This window comes from Peromyscus californicus, unplaced genomic scaffold, assembly GCF_007827085.1.
Source record: "Peromyscus californicus insignis strain IS unplaced genomic scaffold, ASM782708v3 Scaffold_10__1_contigs__length_136768540, whole genome shotgun sequence".
NCBI lineage: Eukaryota > Metazoa > Chordata > Mammalia > Rodentia > Cricetidae > Peromyscus > Peromyscus californicus.
Window position 1 is genome coordinate 30,030,760 of NW_026294391.1, and position 21,536 is coordinate 30,052,295.

Below are 21,536 nucleotides of genomic sequence, written 5' to 3' on the forward strand. Positions count from 1 at the left end.
TTTCTCAGCACCGAAACTGCTGGGATAATAAGTATGCACTCTACATCCAGCTCATATACTTTTAAACGTTGTTTTCAAGCTTTGGTGCAAGTATTTGTTGTATGTTGAGAAGCCCCCCTCATACTTCCTACCCTCCTTTCCCTTTTCTCAACTCCTTTTTATTTGTTTTTGTACTGGATCTTGAGTTATGAAGCAGTGTGTGATGTACTTCCATGCAGAATTTGCTGTGATCTAGGGAGTAAATGAAATTAAACATTAAGTTATCATAAATGAGTCCTTTTGGTAATATTTATGTGTACCTTTCCTAGAGCTTTCCTATATTCCTCTGTATCTAAAAGCAGCCATCATTGCTTATTTTTATGAAGACTTGTGTTCTCATTGGAAACCGCTTAAGAATCTATTTTAGAGGTCAGCATCCAAAGTGGAGATTTCATGTCTTTTGACTCTAAAGTAAAGCACCCCATCTCTGACCAGAGAGGATCCATTCTTAATCAACTTACTGAAACTAACAACCAAATTAAGTTATTTCTATAACAATTTAGTTTCGTTGACCTGGAAGCATTTTACTTTTCCATTACAACAGTGTAAAGACTGTTAAATTTGTGTCTGCTCCAGCTTATTGCAGCTCTATAAGATGGAGAGTTAAGGAGAGGGCACACCGGGGACTACAGGGGTTCTTCACAGTGAAGAACATATATATCACACATTTTTCAAGCATATATTTTAGAGCCGGGAGCAGTGATACACACTTGTGATCCCAGCTCTCTGGATACTAAGTCAGGAGGGTCCTGAATTTGAGGCTATATGGCTATATAGATGAACATGATACAATACACTGTATGAAATTCTAAAACAGTTAATAAAAATATTATTTTAAATGCTATTTTTTCCATAAGAATATTTTTAATTTTATCTGCTTTGATTTCTTGATGTTATATCTGGAAATTGAGGTGAAAGCAGTACATTCATTTAATACACTGCTAAGAATTCTTGACTCAATTTTATGTTCCTTTAAAAATAGTCAAAAAGAAAAACCAAACCCAGGTCCTCTACAAAAACAATAAGTGCTCTTAACCTCTGAGCCACCTTTCCAGTCCCAATATTATGTTTTTATTGTACTCACTCAGCTTTTCCTGTTTTCTGTCCCTCAAACTCCAAGGAGGAGCTCAGATAGAGACACTTCATTACTGTTCTGGAGACAAAAAAAAAAAAAATCACACCACACAAGTCTGCTTGGTGCGTGTGTCATTCAGTAAATTAACTCTCCATTGAAATACCCTTCAAAAACCACCTGCCTCCAAGGTGACCTTGTTAGATACAACCCAAGCCACCAAGTGGAACAGTTTGTACCGTTTCTGAGGAGAACAATTCCGGTGCGGCTCATTAAAGTTAGCAAAGTTCCTAGGTAGAATCGATGATTGCAGTGTTTTCTAGGGGAAATTTCTTCAATGCACCGAGGAAACACTTCAAATGTTAGGCACTGCTCTGGCATTCCCCGAATAATAGTAGCTCCTCTGTCTCCCTTACAACAGAGTCTCAGTTTTCAGGACCAATTTTAAAACCTGAGGAGGATGCTCCTCAGAATCATTTGTCTCTGTCTCGTCATGTTATTTTTCTGAATTTACAAACAAATAAAAACCAAGAGAATTTAGCTTAAAGACTAGACATAAAGCATAATACAAAAAACAAGGATGGTAGGAACTGAAGGATATGTGACATTGTGCCTTTTAGGTGCACTCCGGTACGTACACTGCTTTGGGAGATTGATTTCTGAAGTCTCATCCACCCTCACCCACACCCTCAAATCTAGAGTGTCTCACCACCTTCCCAATCAATTTGGAACTTGGCTTCTTAATAGTGGCTGAGGAGCCTGGAAGGAGAGCTTGCTCAGACAGTTCGTATCTAGATGCAGCCAGTCCTCCGTTTGTGGCTTCCACACACTAACTAGAGACTCAAAGCCTCTTGAATCTTGTTTCCATTTTCCCCGAAATGCCACTGGGGCTGAGGAAGAAGACATTTGGATGGGATCTGAACTGAGTTTCAGATATTTTCTAGAGTGCAGTGGCAACACATGTTAAAGGAAGCTTTTGAAAGAATAAGATAAAATAGAAAATAGCCCTTGGAAACTGCCCTCATGGAGCAGGACAAGTCCTTTTCTAATTTCACAATCCAAATCTTCAGAAGGTGTTTCCTACCACTTCTGTGCCATGCTTCTAGGGGGTGGGGGTGGGGGAGGAGAATGCAAACCAAACTTAAAGGTCTTAATTGCAAATTTATTTTTGTCGATTGTAACATATAAATACAAAATAATTAAATAATTTGGAGAAGCCATTTTGCAAAGACAAATGAGCACACACAGAAACATATATTCCTACTATGATTAGTCTGGGATACAACATTTACTTGAAATATATGCAAGGGAGCCTTAGTGAAAGATCTAACTAAAGGAATTGGAAATGTTCCTATTAAGAATATACTGTACTAGAGGCATCACTCAAGCAGGTATAGATGAGAAGCAGGCTAGACCTTCTATAACTAGGAACAATCAGAGTTGGATATATAGATCCAACTGTGATATACAATATCACAGGATAGTTCACTATTCCCAGTAGCTGCCCACCCTCCCCCCTTGTCACTGTACACTCTTCAAGATTTGACATGTTTTTAAAAATACATACAAATGTGACATGACCAGAATGCAGCAGGTATAACAATAATGTACCATGCATCTGTCTTTTAAAGAACTGATTTGTTTGCCATATATACACTCTTGGAAAGCAATCCTACTCTGATCCCCTCTTTGGAAAGGCTCTGGGTATTTGAGAAGTGGCAGTGTATATATTTTCCACCTTCACAATCTTCCTGACATGGTTTAGATTACAGTTTTATCCTCAATGACGATGGTATTAAAATAAACATCTTAATGCAGATTCTGTAATCTGATCATTAAGGATGAAGTCCAGGCATGGGCATTGTCATTAAGGGTCAAATATGGTCACACAAGTCATCCTCTGCATAAGCATGTATGCAAGATGATGATTAGGGCTACAGTGTGGCCCCACTGTTTCCCAAACCATAAGCTCATAATGCTGTGTTTGCCCAGTGTGAACACCTTTTCTTGACCATTCAAAGGCACTTTCTGAGCTAATTGTGGCACTGTCTGTTTATAATTGTTCAGTCTGCTTTTATCATTATTTCTTGATTTCAGCAACGTTTCTGAATTTCACATCCTATATGATCTCCCAAAGGAGGGTTAGAATTCACTGAATCAGTAAGTTATCACATTAGATAAAATGATGCAATCATGATTCTACAAAAGAATAAATTTACACAGTAGAAAATAAATATAAAAAAGTTAGAGATAAGATTTTTGACATGTAAGTCACTAGAATTTAGCTTATGTACAACAAAGGCATGCACAGTTAAACTCACTGACAGACTGAAGTAAACATTTTTTTTTTTTAGGATGTTATCAGGGATAACACCCTCTTTAAAATGTGACTGGAAATGAACATTCGTTTTTCTTTTCCTAGATCTTATTCTGTGGTTTTTACATCAATCTTCTTTCAAATGAAAGATAAGAAACCAAATTGCAAATGTCTAAAGACCGTAATTATGCCATGGTTTCTTCTTCTGAGAGTCAACCATTGCCCTCAATTAGCTTATGTTCCTTTAGAGGTTGCTGAGGAGAAAACAAGCTGATTTTCATACATCTCACATTGTGTAAAAGGAAAACTGGACACTTCACACCATCAGCATCGTGCTTTGATTTGAGAAGAGGAGGATCACATTTGCTCAATGAAGTGCAAGCTTCCCCGCTTTGAAGTCCTTCTGAGCGCCACCCGGCCTTTACCGTTGCAGGAGTCTTTGTCACTAAACATGTGCTGTTTCCCCGTGAGGTCATGAAGGCACACGTCTCCATTCTGAACGCTGAAAGAAACCCCATTCCGCTCTGTAGATGCATTGCCTGGACGAGGAATATCAAAGTCAGGATCATGAACTTGCCAGAGAAAGCACTCAAGAACAAGCAAGCATCGCCTCCACTTTAATGTTAAATAGGTACACCGGAAATGAATCTTGAAAACATCTATCCTATGTTTTCATATTTTATTTTTATTCCTTCTCTAAGGTCAGTGACAGTAAGCACAACAAATTTGAGGTTGATCAGAAACAAAATTCCTATGGCAGTTTTAAAAAAGTGAAACAGTCAAAATGGGGAGAAAAGCAAGACTTTTTTTTTTTAATTATTTTCAAAGGCTCATTTCCTAAATCCAATTGAACACATTGAATTAGACTGTGTGTAAGATAACCTACAGTAGTATTTAAGATTAGCAGAGATCCTATGGGCACTCTTCTGGGTTTTTGTTTGTTTGTTTTGTTTTTTCTTCAAGACAGGGTTTCTCTGTGTATCTTTGCTCCTTTCCTGGAACTCACTCTGTAGTCCAGGCTGGCCTTGAACTCACAGAGATCCACCTGCCTCTGCCTCCCAGTGCTGGGATTAAAGGCATGCACCACCACGCCCGGCTTCCTATGGGCACTCTTACAGGCTCCCTATAATTCCTATAAAATGAAATTTTGTATTAGAAGATAATCTTAAAGATCCAGTTACAAACAGTCCTGGCAAGAAGAAATCATCTCTCTCTAACCATTTCTAAATCTGTCTTCTGACTATCTTAATAGCACAGTTTCCCAAGAGGAAACCATGGATACCGACTTAAGAGTCCAGCCAGAAGACAGCAGGATGTTTATTCAGTGGTACCTGTGATTTAGACCTAGACCTCCCTACCATTAACAGCGTCAGATCCTCAGGACACAGCATCTATGAGCTTTTAACTACTTAGCACTATCCTTCTGCTCATTATACCATTGAGAGGCCATGTGCAAAGCTGAATAATAAGCCCATTGATAATTTCATGATACAATCATAATAATGATGAGAATAGCACTGAACACATCATACATATTGTCTCACTTATAGTTAGTGATAAAGGAGGGGTGTTATTTATTATCCTCATTTCACAGATGATACGACAAAAGTTGTAGAAATCAAATGCTCTGCCTGAGCTTCTTATGGCTCAAAAGTGATGGGCTGAACACTTGAGAAGGTTGTTTCCAGAGTGTGAGCTTGTAGCCCTGCGTACTAAATTATATTGCTCTAGCAGCTCAGTACTGAAATATGTCACATTCACACAAACGAGGCAGTGGATATGGTTAGCACAACTCCATCTGTGCCATGGCTCAAACAGGGCATGTGACTGTCTGAAGCAGCTGTTCTGACTTAGGTATTTTGGTTTGAGGACATTTTGGTTGCAGGAACAATTTGTCCCAGTATAATAAAGCACTCAGCTGCCAGTGACTTTTTTGAAATTCCCAGTGCCATTCCTCATCTGGTGTGAGGGCTGACAAGCCAGAGCTGTTCATTTGACAGGCATATTATCCTTTTTGAAGCACGTAGTCATTCTGTTGACTGTAAAATGCCCTCCCCCCTTACTGTCAGACATCAAAACTAGCTGTGTCAAGATAGGCTGCTTCTATAAGATCTGATTCCCCAAAGAATGACAATGTTTTTTGGGAGGGCTAGGCAGGTGAAGCTTCACCTCTGAGCTCTTTTCAGAAAATGGAAAACTAGTGATGGATCAAGAGCCCCAAACACACAAGCATCTAAGACTTCTAGACGATCTAGCTTGATCTTTTCATTTTCCTCCATTCAACTTGCTCTCTCACGCTTATTAAGCAGCCTTCATCTCGCTGTCTTTACTCCAAGGACCTACAATGCATCATTCCTGATATGGCAAGTTGGCATTAGGCCCAGAATTTTACTCTTGGTATTGACAGTGAGGATATAAAGCCATATGGCAGCAATTTCTTATCTTCCACAGCAATGGTTCTCAAAGAAGGACAATTTACTACCTGTCCCCACAGGGGACAATGTCTGGGGGCATTTTTGTTTGCCACAACTTGGGGCAGGGTACTGCTGGTTCTACTGGGTAGAGAGGCTAGGGATGCTGTTCAACATCTTGCAATTCTCTAAAAAGAATTATCTAGCCCCAAATGTAACCAACGCATGAGATTGAGAGGCCTTGATGTCAAGGAATCCTGTTCTATTTTCTTTGTATAAAAATGCATATGTGGTATGTATGCACATGCATGCTAGCATGTATGCTCATGTGCATGCACGAATGCACATGCAATGTGTGCATGCATGCATGTAGAGGCCTGGGGTTGATGGAGAGTGTCTTTCTGGATTGCTTTTCACTCTATGTTGAGGCAGGGTTTCTCACTGAATCTGGAGCTCACTGTTTCAGCTGGTCTGGCCAGTTTGTTTGGGTGTTTCCTGTCTCCATCTGCCTTTTGTGTGCTAGGATTACAGCAGGGCTGCCACACCCACTGGGCTTTTAAGTGTGCTCTAGGGATCTGGTCCTCACCCTTGTGCATCACCTGGTAAGCCATCTCCCCAGCCAACCCCCAGGTGTATTTTTTAAAATCAAACTATCAGAAGCCCTCATCTTCATGTCTCTATTTGGTAGAGACAAACCAATTTGAATTAGTAATGAAAAGTACTAATGTCTTAAAACAAAGGATAAAGGGTAATTGTCCACTGGAAGAAGAAAATATACTGGCATATCATAAGTTTTTAATAAAATGCAAAAGATATATTAAGAAGCAGAAGAAAGAAAAATAAGCATGATAAGCTTTATGAGTAATGAACAGCCCAGTCTTGGAGAGAAAGAAAATGTAATGATGTTTTAGCTAGAAATTTTAGACTTAATGAGTGAAAGAAGCATAGCTGTAATAATCAGCTCATATCTGCATGACACAGATAGTGACCAATATTGCTCACAATTCATCTTCCAGCATTTGATATATTCATGGGCACTTGGGTGCTGTCACAAAGCAGCCACATTGTGGGAAAGGATTAACAAACATGAAAAGCGAAAAACAGGAAGATTTCAAAGTACTAAGGATGTGCATGATTAATAGATATGATTTTTAAAAATCATATTGCTTGGTAATTTAGGTACTGCTCTTAGAGAAATAGTGCAGCACTGAAGTCTTTGGACAATATTTAAATTAGGATTTGAATATAAAACCTTTTAGGTTATGGTCAATTCCCATTATGGGAAACTAAATCGTCTTTAAAAAGTTATTCTCATATTAGCTCTAAAATAAATAAATTTGGATTTATAAATGTTGTGGCTTATATGGAAAACTCTATTTTGATCCACTGGTCATAGGTGTAATCATTCAGTTTGCTTTGCAAAAAGAACTACTTCAAAAAATAAACACTGGCTTGAGAAACACTATATTGAGACAGACATACATACCATTCCCGCCTGCGTGCACTGAGCAATCATTATTCACTAGTAGTGTGGTGGAGTTAGTGGAGTTACAGCTTGACTGTAAGGAATTTGAAGAGCTGGATACTCCTTGGTTTACAGTCTGCTTCTTTAAACCATTAGTAGCAGTTTTACTCCAGTCTACAGCAGAATAAGCATTACAGAAAAAAGGGCGGTATGTTGAAGCTCAAATGCAAGAGACAGGTCACAGTGTAACAAGTTCTAGCAATTGAATTCTCACTTCAAGGTCTCATAGAGAACTCATATATTTTACAAGCAGGTGTTATAAGAGGTACCTTCACTTCCACTATACGTATTTACCTTTCAAATGACTGCCTCATTAAAAGGAACCTGTGCCCTCCTGGAACTAAAGGCTGAGCTAACTGGATTGTCTGGAAATAGCCATTGAATTAGGAAGTAACCCAGCGCCTCTCTCCTTCTGCCCTCCCAAGGACATAAAGCAACTCTGCTGTGGTCATTGTTCTTGAATCCATACAGATGGCTGATTTACATACACTGCCATTTTATAAATACAGACCTCAGTACCCATCAAGTACTGAAAGGTGGTATTCATGCAGAAGGAAGCTAGCGTTTCAAACAGGTCTTTATTCTTCTTTAAAAAAAATAGAAAGAAAGAAAAAGAAATGAGCTTTTTGTTCTACTAGCCAACCGGGAATATGTGAAAAGAACTTCAAAATAACCAAATATATGCCAAAGCTTATATACAAAGTCTGGCCAGTTAACAAACAAAGTCACTGACAACCTGGACCTGTGGAAGAAGAGTGAGTCAAGCCTTAAAATGCTATGAAGGAAAATATTAAAAATTACTTTGGGAAATGAAAACCGTGAGCTCAATAGGAAACACACTCTAAAAATTTCACTGTTGCTTCCTTCAAGAAGCGGTCGGTAAACTAACCCTATTGGTCACAAAATTCCCAGGGAGGAAGAATTCTTTTCTTTTTTTAGCCCCTTAATGAGCAATTAACAGCATTTTCTGTTGTGCAGGTGGTGTCCCTGCTTTCCAGATCTGACAACTCCTAAGCAACGATTGCATTCCTCTTAATGTACACATTTATTTTCTTGAGAAGAAAAACGCAGGCAAATCTTTACCAGAATTTTCAGCCAGCCGTAATTTTCCACAACAAACATACCGCCTCCACTGTTTTCTGACATTCTCTTTTGCTGCACAGTAAAAGATGAATATGAAGAACCCTAAAGGGAGAGAAAAAATTCCAACCATTCATTCTTCAGTGAATTCCAAAACAACCCTACATCTGGGAGTTTACTTTGCACAAAAGAGGACATCTTTGGCAGTTGTGGACAAAGTGCAATTTTGTAAACTGAATACAATGTCTAAATCCAAAGCTTTAAACAAAGATCTTTGTAAGATAGCGTGCTTATAAAAGGAACTGAATCTTCACAGCTGAATTCACCATCTCTTGTCCCAGGTCTTGCCCTCATCCTTCTCTGTTCTGATAGTACAACCCAGGATCCTGGCTGAGACCTCTCATTTCCCAAATCCTCTGGACTTGTAATCTAGTTCCAAGTCCTGTCCAATGTTATCTCCTCTCCAGTCTCATGTGCCTCTTCCCTATGCCAGGTCCCTTGCTTGGGTCCTTTGGGCCTTCTTCTCTGAGCATCAAGCCTGCAGAATGTTTGGATTTACTTATCTACCATCATCCTGCATCCCTTAAGTCTCAAGGAAACTTTCCCCTCATGTTCCAGCATGGAAAGCTAGCTACAGGTTTGAACAGGCCTTTGGACTTGCTTTCTACCTAGCACTATTCCCAGTTATATGGGCCAGGAACCCTTATTCAGCACTGTCTCTGCCAAGACCCCAAGGCTTTTGCTAATAAAATATTTATGGGATGTATGTATGGATTCTGAACCCTCTCACTCTCCCAACAGTTACCTACTTTTAAAATACTCATTTAAAAACACCAGATTTGCTTCTAATGGGGTACATATGAGAAGACCTCAATAGTTGATGGACATTGCACACCTTTGCCTAATGTTACCCTGGGAGGCTCCCTTGGTTGCATGAAGGGAGAAACAACATGTGTGAGAGAGGTATGCATGGAGCTATATACCAGCCAAAATAAAAAACCATATACACAGCTCATCTTCAATCAACTCAAAAGTACTGTAAAACTAGGCCTTAGCTCCCTTTTACAGAAGCAGCAAATTAATTCTAGTCATTTATGTTTTAGTAAGATATTCTGGGGAAATGGAGAAAAAGACACATTTGCTAGATTATTAAACCACATGAAGGCAGGTACATAGATTTCATGTTAATGATGAATGTGAATTTGCATAGCACACACACACACACACACACACACACACACACACACACACACACACACACACACATATATATATATATATATATATATATATATATATATATCTTTTTAAGTATCTACTACTTTTAGTTCCAGTTGTTAGGATATAAAACCTTTCTTGAGCCAAATGTGATGGCACATGCCTATATAATTCCAGCACTGGACAAGCAGAGGTAGGAAGATCACTGTTTGTCTGAGGCCAATCTGGTGAATTCCAGGCCACCAGGGCTACATAACAACACTCTATCTGAAAAGCCCCCCTCAAAAAAAAAACCCAAAACAAAACAAAAACCCTTGATATGATTTTCTTGTTTTGTTTTATGTTTAATACTACATAGCACAACACCTGGATATACCAATTTAGGAACTGGTATTTTGTAAATAAAAATACCAGCCATATATAGCCATGTGGTGTGTGTGTGTGTGTGTGTGTGTGTGTATGCATGCGCGCCTGTCTGTCTGTGTATGTGTGTGCTTTTTTTTTTTAAATAAAATAAGAACCTATGGCCAAGTTAGGTATTAGAACTATGCTTCTGGGAGGGATTGCTTTGAAAACTGGCAAAATTATCTATTGCCTGATGGGGCCGCAGGAGGGCAGTATGGAAGCCAAAGGCAACATGAAAACAAGCAGAAGAGAATGTAATGGAAAGGAGTTGGAAGAAGAGGAAGCCAAGGGACAATTCTTTATTGTTTCTGTAATGTAAACCTATTAGCCTGCTGGGCTTTTAATGCCAAAGCACTTCCATTAAAAATTAACAGCTGACAAGACTTTTATAACACTGCTGCAAAAGGAATTAGTCATTTGCTTTTCTAAAGAACACGATTGCTAGGGTCCCAAAGTCAGAGTGACTGGGCTTTATTGCTATGTGGGAAGCTCAGAAGTCAAGGGGATCCTCCAAGCCCGCCTGAGGTCTGCTCAGGGCAGCTTGGCAGCATCTGGGGATTAGGTCATGGCCAAGATCACTGCCATTTGTTTTTGTTTATTATCTTCCTGCTTATCATTTTATGCTTCCAATTAAAGCCCCAAGCCTAAGCCCTAGGTCCGTGTGGTGAACTCTTGTAGTGATATGGTATCTGGGTTTATTATCTTCCCACTTACCATTTTATGTTTCCAATCAAAACCCCAAACCTAAGCCCTATACCTAGGTGTGTGTGGTGAACTCTTGTTAGTGACATGCTATCTGGGCTTTTCTTGTGTGCGAGTTCTGCTTTCATAAATTAGCTTAAAAATAAATAAAAAGGAAAGAAGCAAGAAAAGGCAGAGTAATTGGCTCTCCCAGGAAGAGTTCCTGGCAGATTCCCTCAATAAAGTTTCTCCAAGGAGATGAGGATGAATAAAAGGAAAATTCACCATTTCTCAAAATTAGTAAAATGCCTTTCTCCTAAGGACCACAAAGCTCCTGTTCTCAGCAATAAATTGGTTCTGAAAGGAGTACATCTTCAGCCACTAAATAGCCTTCCAGTGATATTTTTTTTTTATTTTCCACGGGGCTCTTTGGGTTCATATTTAATGCTGTGGTGCTTACCTTGTAAGGTGTTAAAGATAGCAAAGAGATACATGAAGGCGACATTAACTGGTCCCCAGGCAAAGAAGGCAAAGCCCCACGTAATTCCCAGTAAGAACGTGAGGCCAGCAATGCTCCTGAGGTCTTGAATGCTAGTTTTGCGCTGTGCTCCCAGCTGCTTCTTCCTTTTAATTCGACAGAGCTGAACCAAGACGACAATGAACATGCTGATGTTCAGTAAAAATATCACACAGAAATAGCCCACAACTGTGATATAGAACACAGCATTGCTGTTGATCCAGCAACTGGATGGGGGAGAGGAGAGGAGGAAAACATTATGATGCTGGAAGCATGCTTGCTCCAAGTCATGCACTGAATCTATAATGTTTGGCCGAAAACTTTTTTTCTTCAAGTACAAAAGAAAAAAAAATAATAAAACTGCTTTTCTCCACAATCATTTATCGCTCTGGGGGAACAGAATCTAAGAGTTTGTCTTAGGACCCTTGGTAATGAAAAATATTTTAGGGCCTGGAGAGATGGCGCAGTGGTTAAGAGCAATTGGTCCTTTTCCTTGGGACCCAAGCTCCGTTCCCAATACCTGTGCTAGGCAGCTCACAACTACCTGTAACTTGAGCTCCAAGGGACTTAACACTCTCTTCTGGCCTCCACAGACACATACATGTGGCACACGCACACATGTGTAATATACATACACATAAATAAAAATAAATCTTAAAAATAATAATTTAAAACTATTTTTAAAGCATTCAGAACTGTGTAAACTATAGTTATCCTAGTCTGCATGTCCTTATTAATATAATATCATGAACATTTCATTTTTATCAGAGGTTAAGTGTCTTAATACACTTCTTTCTAATTTGTATACTCTCTCAGAATAATCCTCCTAATTCATTATTTAAATAGTAGTGTGGCAGTTTCCACTAGCTAATCTCATACACATGATGATGAAGGCTCTTGTTTAAAATGATCCTAGATTTTATTAAGCTGATAGATATAGCCAACAGATTGATTAGATCCTCCATTTTCTTAGAGAATTTAATTTTCTAGTTCCCTGGACATTCCTAAGATGAATTTATACTTACAAGTCATCTGGTGTGCCATTGGGGAATTTCCCATAGGATCCAATCCCATAATTATCTGGGGATATAGTCAGGATGATGGTCACAACCACAGCTGGTATCCCTGGAACATGGGAAACATCAGTCACACAGTTCTGACAACCAAAGAGGTGAAAAGAAAGACTGGAGTATGGTGATATTTTATTTGTATTAAAATGTTATTTGTATGTTAATAAATAAAGTTGCCTGGGGGTCAGAGCTATTAGCAAGCCATAGGAAAGCAGGGCAGTGGTGGCGTACGCTTGTAATCCCAGCACTTGGTAGGCAGAGCTAGGTAAGTCTCTGTGTGTTCAGGGATACAGCCAGTATTGGATACATGTGCCTTTAATCTCAATACCAACCATAGAAGACCTGGAGGTCTATACAGACAGGCAGTGACGAGGCGGTCATGTGGTTGGGTTTACAACCAATGAGAAGGCAGAACAGGAACTCACTATAAAGACTTTAACACAGGGGTAGCTCTGGTTGGGAGAGGTAGGACCACCACAGGAGGAAGGGTAAGGTTTTAGCTCTTAGCTCTGACTTCTTGGCTTTCTTCTTTGCATTGGTTCTGTGTTTCTTATTTAAAAAGACAGTTGGTTACATCTACACTGGAGTCGTTCTATTTTCTTTCCTGTGGCATGGCAGAGACTGGCTAGCTATTCGCCAAATTAAGTTTCTTTTCATTTTTGCTACATGGATGGATGTGTCTACCCTCATTGGCAGCCAGAACTAAATTTTGGCCAATATCCAATGCAAAACACACAGGGGTTTATTGATAACAAGCAAGCCCGGGCGTGGTCCGTGTCCAACACTCGACACAGTGGGTGGAGGACGATGGCCCTGAGCTCTCAGGGTGAGGGGTTTTTAAAGGGGAAAACAACAAGCAGGGTGGTACAAGCCTTTGCATCATATGATTGGGTGAGGGTGTATAACCTTTGAATTTACTGGTTGGGGGTTACAGTTATCATTTTTGGGCAGGCCTGGACAATTCCCAGGCTCTATTCTTGAGCTGCCATGGAGGCTGGCTGGCCTCACATGTTCACATTGACCCATGCACGTAGCTCTAAGTTGGTGAGGGGTCCCAGACAGTAAACAACTGGCTGAACCTTGAGCAGTCAGAGTACGTGCAGAAAGGGAGCTACTGCAAGGACTATGTCTTTTGTTCACGGCCCTCCCAGAAACTGCTTGCTCAAGTCTCAGGAAACTGAAACTGAGGCCTGATCCCTGAGAGAAGATTGAGCAGCCTGTTATGGCATCTGCTTGGTCCTTTCACTTACCATCACTCACCAGCCCCATGTTGCCACTCTACACTAAACACAGACCAGCCAGTCAGCTTCACTACTCTGGTAAATAAAGCAACAACAACAACAACAACAACTCCTTTTACAGATTGGCTGGAGTGCCTGATACAATCAAATGTATTCTTTATTTTAATTCATTTGTACATCTAATGATACTGACAAGATGTTTCCTAAGTAAGACATTTTTAAAGATAGAATACTGGAGAGTGGAGTTGTAGATCATTGTTGGAGTGCTTACCTAGCATGTTCATGGCCCTGTGTTAGATTCTCAGTGTCAAAGAGAGCTTGTCCTTGACAAGAGCATCTAGCATTTTAGCTTTCTCTAAAGAAGATAAAATTCCTGTCCAATGCCTGGAGCTGTGACTTTCTTTCTGAGACAAGTGAGGGGAACTGTGTGTTTCATTATTCTTCACAATGATATAATGGTAAGTAGGATGACATGGAGTGAAAAGCTTGCAGTCCTGTTGTGCAGGAAGGACTGTTTAGGTTGAAGAAGCCAAGCAGATGTAGGAGTGTTGATGGTTGGAATCCAGTGGAAATGATGCATAAGGAATGAGAAAGCCAGGCTGGGCTGTTTTCTAGCCTTGCAAAATGGTATGCCACACCATTACCTAGACCCAGGGTCTTCACCTGGGTGCTGCTTATAACTGCTTTGCTAGCCTCATTGGCTTATCTTCAATGAAGCGATTTATGTGAAAACCACATCAAAACAACAGGGCACTACACACTTATGGACTATCTAAAGACTCTCAGGGGGAAGAGGTATCAACTTATTATTTTTCACTGAAGAGACCAGAACCAAGCTCACTGGTAAGTGCCACCAAGAGCCATGAACTTAATGGAAAGTAGAAATGGAGAGATTTTGGAAATGATCTGGTCGCAGAGGCAACAAGACTGTTCTGGGGACAGTGCAACGCGTGTGGAGTCCAAAGCTCCTTTAGAAAGTTGCCAAGTGGGATCTGATTCATCAAATCTCTATGTGAGTGCAAGTCAGAACACTGGAGGAGTCCAGGCAACACACCAGCAAATTTATACATACCCCAGCCAACAATGCAGAATTTAAGGATGTACTTTCGGATGTATGTATTAAACACCTTGACAAGTGCCAGGTACATGTGGAATGCTTCTAAGCCCATCCATGTGAATGAGACCAACAGGAAGTAGTGAAGAAATGCAGCCACAGAGATGCAAAAACCTCGGGTATTATACAGAGCAATCCAGGAGTCTAGCAGGAAGACCAGATTGAGCAGAAGCAGGGCAGCACACAGCTGGATGAGGATTTTGGAAGGGTAATCCCTCCGGATCTTTCTAAAATGAGAGGACAAAAAAAAAAAAGAATTAGCATTATAGTCTGGCAAACTTTGTATAAGAATATTTCTCAGGCTGTCTCAGAGTTTTAAGTGATTCATCAGTATATACTAATATGCACAGGTTTCCTCTCAGAGTGGGTGAGAGTACAGGGGACATTAAAACCAACAACAGCTGGATGGTGGTGGCACACATTTTTAATCCCAGCACTCAGGAGGCAGAGGCAGGTGGATCTCTGTGAGTTCGCGGCTCACCTGGTCTAACAAAGCGAGTTCCAGGACGGTCACGGCTACATAGAGAAACCCTGCCTCAAAAACCAACCAAACAAACAAACAAAAACCCAACAACAACAAAACAATGGAAAAATCTAAACTGAAAAATTGTGATAATTAATATTGATTGTCAACTTGAAAAAAAAAACCTCTAAAATCACCGAAGAGATAAGCTTCTAGACACACCTGTGAGGGTGGGAGCAGGCTAACTAAGGTGTGAAGATCCACACTGAATGGGTGGCACTATTCCATGAGTTGGGCCTTAGACTGAATAAAAAGGAGAAAGTGGTCTGAGCACTGGCATTCAGCACTCTCAGTTTCTGCTGCTGTGACACCCCCATATCCCTATCATGATGGACAGAACCTTCAAACTATGAGGCAAATAAAGTTGTCTTTGTCAGGTGTTCAATCACTGCAAGAGGAAAAACAGCTAATATGACAATCATACAGCTAACATGTCAGGACTTCTGAAGGATCTTTTACATGCTGATTGTAGACCCTCACTTCTAAATGGTATGTAATCAACACCACTGAAAAGCAAACTTGCTTCTCCTTAACTACTTTTAGAAGTACTACTAGTTCTCCTCACATAATAGGCTGCCACATTCCGATCTCAAACTATGGTAGATTGCTATATCATCTTACACTATGACTTAAATTGAGATCCTGGAAAGAAGAGTTTAAACTATAACTAAATGTAATGACACAGGGAAATGTAGTGAATTGACCTATTAAGATTTCCTCCTTGGCATCACCATCCCTGACCTCAAGCTCTACGATAGAGCTATAGCAATAAAAACAGCTTGGTACTGGCATAAAAACTGACATACAGACCAATGGAATCAAACTGAAGACCCTGACATTAATCCACGCACATATGAACACTTGATTTTTGACAAAGAAGCCAAAACTATACAATGGAAAAAAGAAAGTATCTTCAACAAATGGTGCTGGCATAACTGGATGTCAACATGTAGAAGATTGCGAATAGATCCATATCTGTCACCATGCACAAAACTCAAGTCCAAGTGGATCAAAGACCTCAACATAGATCCAGTTACACTAAACATGATAGAAGAGAAAGTAGAAAGTACTCTTGAACTCATTGGCACAGGAAATCACTTCTTAAATATAACACCAGCAGCACAGACACTGAGAACAACAATTAATAAATGGGACCTCTTGAAACTGAGAAGCTTTTGTAGGGCAAAAGACATGGTCAATAAGACAAAAAGACAGCTTACAGAATGGGAAAAGACCTTCACCAACCCCACATCTGACAGATGACTGATCTCCAAAGTATATAAAGAACTCAAGGAACTAGACATCAAAATACTGAACAATCCAATTAAAAAATGGGCTAAAGAGCTAAATAGAGAATTCTCAAAAGAAGAATCTCAAATGGCTGAAAGACATTTAAAGAAATGCTCAACATCCTTAATCATCAGAGAAATGCAAATCAAAACGACTCTGAGATACCACCTTACACCTATCAGGAATGGCAATGATCAAAAACACTAATGACAGTCTATGTTGGAGAGGATGCAGAGCAAAGGGAACACTCCTCCACTGTTGGTGGGAATGCAAACTTGTACAATCACTGTGGAAATCAGTATGGCAGTTTCTCAGAAAATTGGGAATCGATCTACCTCAAGACCCAGCCATACCACTCTTGGGCATATACCCAAGGAATGCTCAATCATACCACAAAGATACATGCTCAACTATGTTCATAGCAGCACTATTCGTAATAGCCAGAACCTGGAAACAACCTAGATGTCCGTCAACTGAAGAATGGATTAAGAAAATGTGGTACATATACACAATGGAGTACTACTCAGCAGAGAAAAACAATGACAGCATGAAATTTGCAGGCAAATGGATGGAACTAGAAAATATCATCCTGAGTGAGGTAACCCAAACCCAGAAGGACAAACATGGTATGTACTCACTCATAAGTGGATACGAGATATAAAGCAAAGAACAATCAGATTGCAACCCACAGAACCAGGGAGGCTATATAGCAGGGGGGACCCTAGGATGACTGTGGCTTATAATAAGTTTTGGTTTTACTCAATTACTGGGCAAGCCTCAATGAAACATTTCACTATTAGGATAAGGATTTGTACTGTATTAAGCTGATAATCGATAGATAAATAAATAAATATTTTAAAAAAAGATTTCCTCCTCGAAAGTGATGAGAGGAGCCCTTCTGGTGGGCCAAGAAGGCGGTGATGTTATTTGGAGAGCCATTCCTTGCTTTTTTTATAAAGCCACACTCACTGAATTTTGTTAGTTAAGTTTTACACTCATCTTCTTCATTCCTATACCAGTTACTATAGTTAATCTTTCACATTTGCTCAGTGTTATTTATGAACTTAATTTGTGATTTTTTTTGCTGTATATTGTGCTATGATCTCTTTCAGATTGTAACCTCTTGGATTTCAGTCTCTCTTTTTTCCTCCACTGAATGCTCATGACATACCAGGCACCCGTGCTGGGCACAAGGATGATCATGACACAGCCCTTAGCGAGCTTACACACTAGCAGAAGGCAGAAGCATATAACCCCAAAACTCACATAGCATTTCATACCCAGATATTCTACTATGTGAATATAAAGGACAGGGCAGGCTGAAGAAAGGATTTTTAAGTAAAACATTTTGGTGATGAAGGTGAGAGCTACATCTTACAAACCAAATTTCAAGTTGTAGATACTCACTCAAAGGCTATGTAGGTTACAAGAGTAACTGACAGAAAAATTGATGAAAGCCCACAGCCAATATATGTGATAAATGTCAGAGCCATCATTTGACTTGGTGGCAAGGATGTCCGAGATAGGTCCTGGGAAATAAAATATTGCTATCAGTGATCGATTCATTTTAAATACATAAGACTTGTTATTATGTTTGTTGACTATGCTAAATATCCATTAATAGTTTCATAGTCTGTTCAACCAACATATGAGATAGGCACAATCACTTTAATCAGGTACAAATAAGGACACAGGGAGTTCCAGTAACCTACCTAAGGTAGTAGCTAGGAAGTGGAGGAATCAGAATTCAAATTCAGGTCTGCTTGACTCCAAAGCTCATATATTTGATCACTGCATTGTAGTGCACCAGGGAAGCCCTGGATTAGGGGCCTAAAGACTGACATTTGGCTCCTGCCTCTTACATTTCTTAGTCCTATGACTATGAACAATTACCACAAGTCTTAATTCTAATTGCAAAAAAAAAAAAAAAAATCAACCTGTGCTTAAGGAATGCTGGGAAGAGTAATAAGATCATTTAAGGATGGGGGTGTGGCTAAGTGGTAGAACATTTGCCTAGCATGCACATAATAATAACAGTAACAATAATATTTATGTCAAAGTGTATTATAAACATTTTAAGTGTGTTGAATGGTAATTTGTGTTGCCCATTCTAATCAGAATCCCTTGCTACTTAAAGGAGAAAAACATAAATGTAAAAATATAACGTGAAGAAATACTTGCATCCTACATTCAAATATTAATCTTTAGATGAATTTGGTTATTAAAAGAGTGGTCTCATTGATATATAACTATTCCACAATATTATGTTTCCTGCTTATCTTTCTAGTCATCAAGCAGAGTTGATATTCTGATAGAATGCTCAGCTAGCCCTCAGACCCAGAATCTACGGCCATGGAGCATGGGTATGTTACCATTAGGATGCCAAAGCTTGTAAGGTGGCTACAGGTACAGATGGTTTCATTCAGCCTCTTGTCTTTGATGGAGCAGCCATCGGATGACCAACCTCCTCTGCCACCTGTTGGCATCAAGAGCAGTATCTGTCCCATCAGCAAGGCCATAATACATTGACTTACCAACTTCCCCACTCACTCACTTAAGACCTTGAAAGGGTATAAATTGGAACCTACCATTTCTGCCCAAGTCCCAGAAGACACATTTCACGGTTAAGTCATCCTGTAGCAGAAAAATAAGTCATGGCTAATTAATTTACTGAACTGAAAAGTAATTAGGAAAATCAGTCTTATTTTTAATTTCTTAATCTTATGCTTGATTTTTGAAGACTTATCTTATGTGATTCTTAGAAGCAAATGAGCCCCATACAGGTCAGTGCTTCTTAAAATATCAATCATAGCTGGGCGGCTGTGGCACACGCCTTTAATCCTAGCACTTGGGAGGCAGAGCCAGGTGGATCTCTGTGAGTTCCAGGCCAGCCTGGGCTACAGAGTGAGATCTAGGACAGGCACCAAAACTACATGGAGAAACCCTGTCTTAAACAAACAAACAAACAAAAAACCCAAAAAACAAAAAAAATCAATCATATATAGAAATCACCTAAGGAATTTGTTAAAAAATGTACACTCTACTCAGTGGTAGAACACTTGCCTAGATGGTGAGAGCATGAGTTCAATCCCCAGCCCAGGGGACAGGGAATAAATAAATTCTGACTCCATGGGTCTGGAGTGGAAGCTGATATTGCAGGTCTGAGGACCACACTCTGAGGAGAAGCGAAGTTGTAGCTGAAGCTCAGTATGAGACAAGGTCTCTGAAGGTGGGAGTCAGACCTGCAGCCACAGCTCCGCCCACAGTGTAATTCAGCAGTGGCCAAGAGCTTGCTTTTGCATTCATCTGCCTCAGAAACTAGGTGGTCAAGGATGAAATGATTCCAGAACTCAAAATTCTGTAGAGCAACGAACAATTGTAGTCTTATACACACGGCCTGTCTCAAGTCGTGCCCTACAGGCATAGTCTGTACAAGGTGTCCTTGGTCAATGAACAAACCAGACAGGCCTCTCCTCACCTGACTTGGGTTGGTGTGTTTCAGCATGACTGTCACGTTTCTTGTTAAGTTCTTGATAGTCATATTTGCAACACTTGATGATATGACATAGCTGATCAGAGAGAGGTTCTCCAGGGAGGGGTCCTAGCACAACAAAGAATCAGCAAGATGACAATGGAAATGAAATATGATGAGGGGGTTTTAGGGTGAGAAAGACACTGAGGACGATTTGAATTCACATTGTTTACAATGGAGGTCAGAAACTGTGATGGAGTAAAGTAACTTTTCCAGGAGACATCAATAGAAGTGGGGCTCATTCCACCTCGGGGCTCTAAAGACTAAGTTGAAGCGCACAGCTGACACAATAGGACCTCGGGAATTTTTAAAGGAGGACTCAACATTAATCATTGAAATCTTGTGTCCCTGAGCAAGCTACTGACCCTCCCCCGTGCCTCCATTACCTCATCTGTAAAATGGGGGTAACAATAGGTTCCTTCCTCCCAAGATAGGGATTAGAGACAACACTTGTGAGATCTTAGGGGAGAGCTTGGCCATTTGTAAGTACTATGGATGTGTTGGTAACTGCTATTTATCATCATAAGGAACATTAGTGCGTGAATAAGAATTAACTACAGAGTTTCAACACTTAGTTTGTTTTGTAGCAGGCTGAAGAATATGTTATGATTAAACAGAATTAAATCACCCATCTCCAAAGCAAACCCAACTCAAAACCAGGAAACAGCAACTTTACCTGAAACAGGGTAGGTTTTTCAAAGAAATTGAACTGAACCCTGGAAGCCAGTTCTACCTCATTAGCTGGCAAATTACTCATCAATGATGAAGGCAGAGTAATGGCACCAATGCTATTCTCAGGAGCCTGGGTTTCCAGAGAAACCTGGAGATCAAGTAAGAGATAATAAAAGTGTCTGAGTTGATACAATAAGGTGATCAAAAACACAACTCAATGTGGAGGGGCCTGAAGGAGCTTTATCTATGATCTGACTTCAGCATTTCTAAATCCCAGTCCCTCTAAGGAGTGGCTAGAAAGCACTAGAGAGATTGCTTTTTAGCACTACTATACACAATAGTGCAGTTATAAAACTTCTTAAATATGTTGAAATTCATCTCCATGTCTAGGTCCCCTAACTGCCTAGTATTCCTCCATGAAGTTTCATGAAGATACCACTCCTTGTTATCCCTCCACATACCAACATACCAAATACCGCCCCCTCCCTCTTTCCATTATCCAGTTATTAAAAGATTAACATGGACACAGGACCCTCTATGCAAATTATATTTTTGTTTGAATGCTGGGGATTGAATCCAGGGCCTCATGCATGCAAAACATGCCGGGTACCACTGAGTCACATCCCAGCCTCTGAAAACAATGTCAGTTTTATTCTGTTGGTGTTTCGCTGGCTGCTCTATATACCAGGCTGGCCTTGAACTTAAAGAATGCCATCATCTCCCAAGTGCTAGAATTGAAGGACTCAGATGTTAACTCTTTTGAAAGCTGAATATCTCTCCTGACAATCAACAATAATAGCCGCCATCAGGAACCACATCAGGGGCTCCA

At 40.0% G+C, this 21,536-nt stretch overlaps 1 protein-coding gene across 13 annotated transcripts in view; it reads right to left on the reverse strand.

Annotated features, from left to right (window-relative positions):
* Window positions 1-2,258: 2,258 nt before the first annotated feature.
* The window catches only part of Adgrg2 (adhesion G protein-coupled receptor G2), a 119,024-nt gene continuing 99,746 nt past the window's right edge, over window positions 2,259-21,536 (reverse strand). For all 13 annotated transcript variants that reach the window (XM_052724658.1, XM_052725493.1, XM_052725360.1 and 10 more), the window contains 11 exons: window positions 20,712-20,855; window positions 19,982-20,104; window positions 19,092-19,137; window positions 18,876-18,979; window positions 17,911-18,032; window positions 14,649-14,917; window positions 12,291-12,390; window positions 11,209-11,492; window positions 8,448-8,549; window positions 7,326-7,478; window positions 2,259-3,967 (listed from right to left, as the gene is read on the reverse strand). In XM_052724658.1, coding sequence (XP_052580618.1) covers window positions 3,786-3,967; window positions 7,326-7,478; window positions 8,448-8,549; window positions 11,209-11,492; window positions 12,291-12,390; window positions 14,649-14,917; window positions 17,911-18,032; window positions 18,876-18,979; window positions 19,092-19,137; window positions 19,982-20,104; window positions 20,712-20,855 — 1,629 coding nt within the window. In that variant the 3' untranslated portion in view covers window positions 2,259-3,785. The remainder of the gene's footprint in view (window positions 3,968-7,325; window positions 7,479-8,447; window positions 8,550-11,208; window positions 11,493-12,290; window positions 12,391-14,648; window positions 14,918-17,910; window positions 18,033-18,875; window positions 18,980-19,091; window positions 19,138-19,981; window positions 20,105-20,711; window positions 20,856-21,536) is intronic.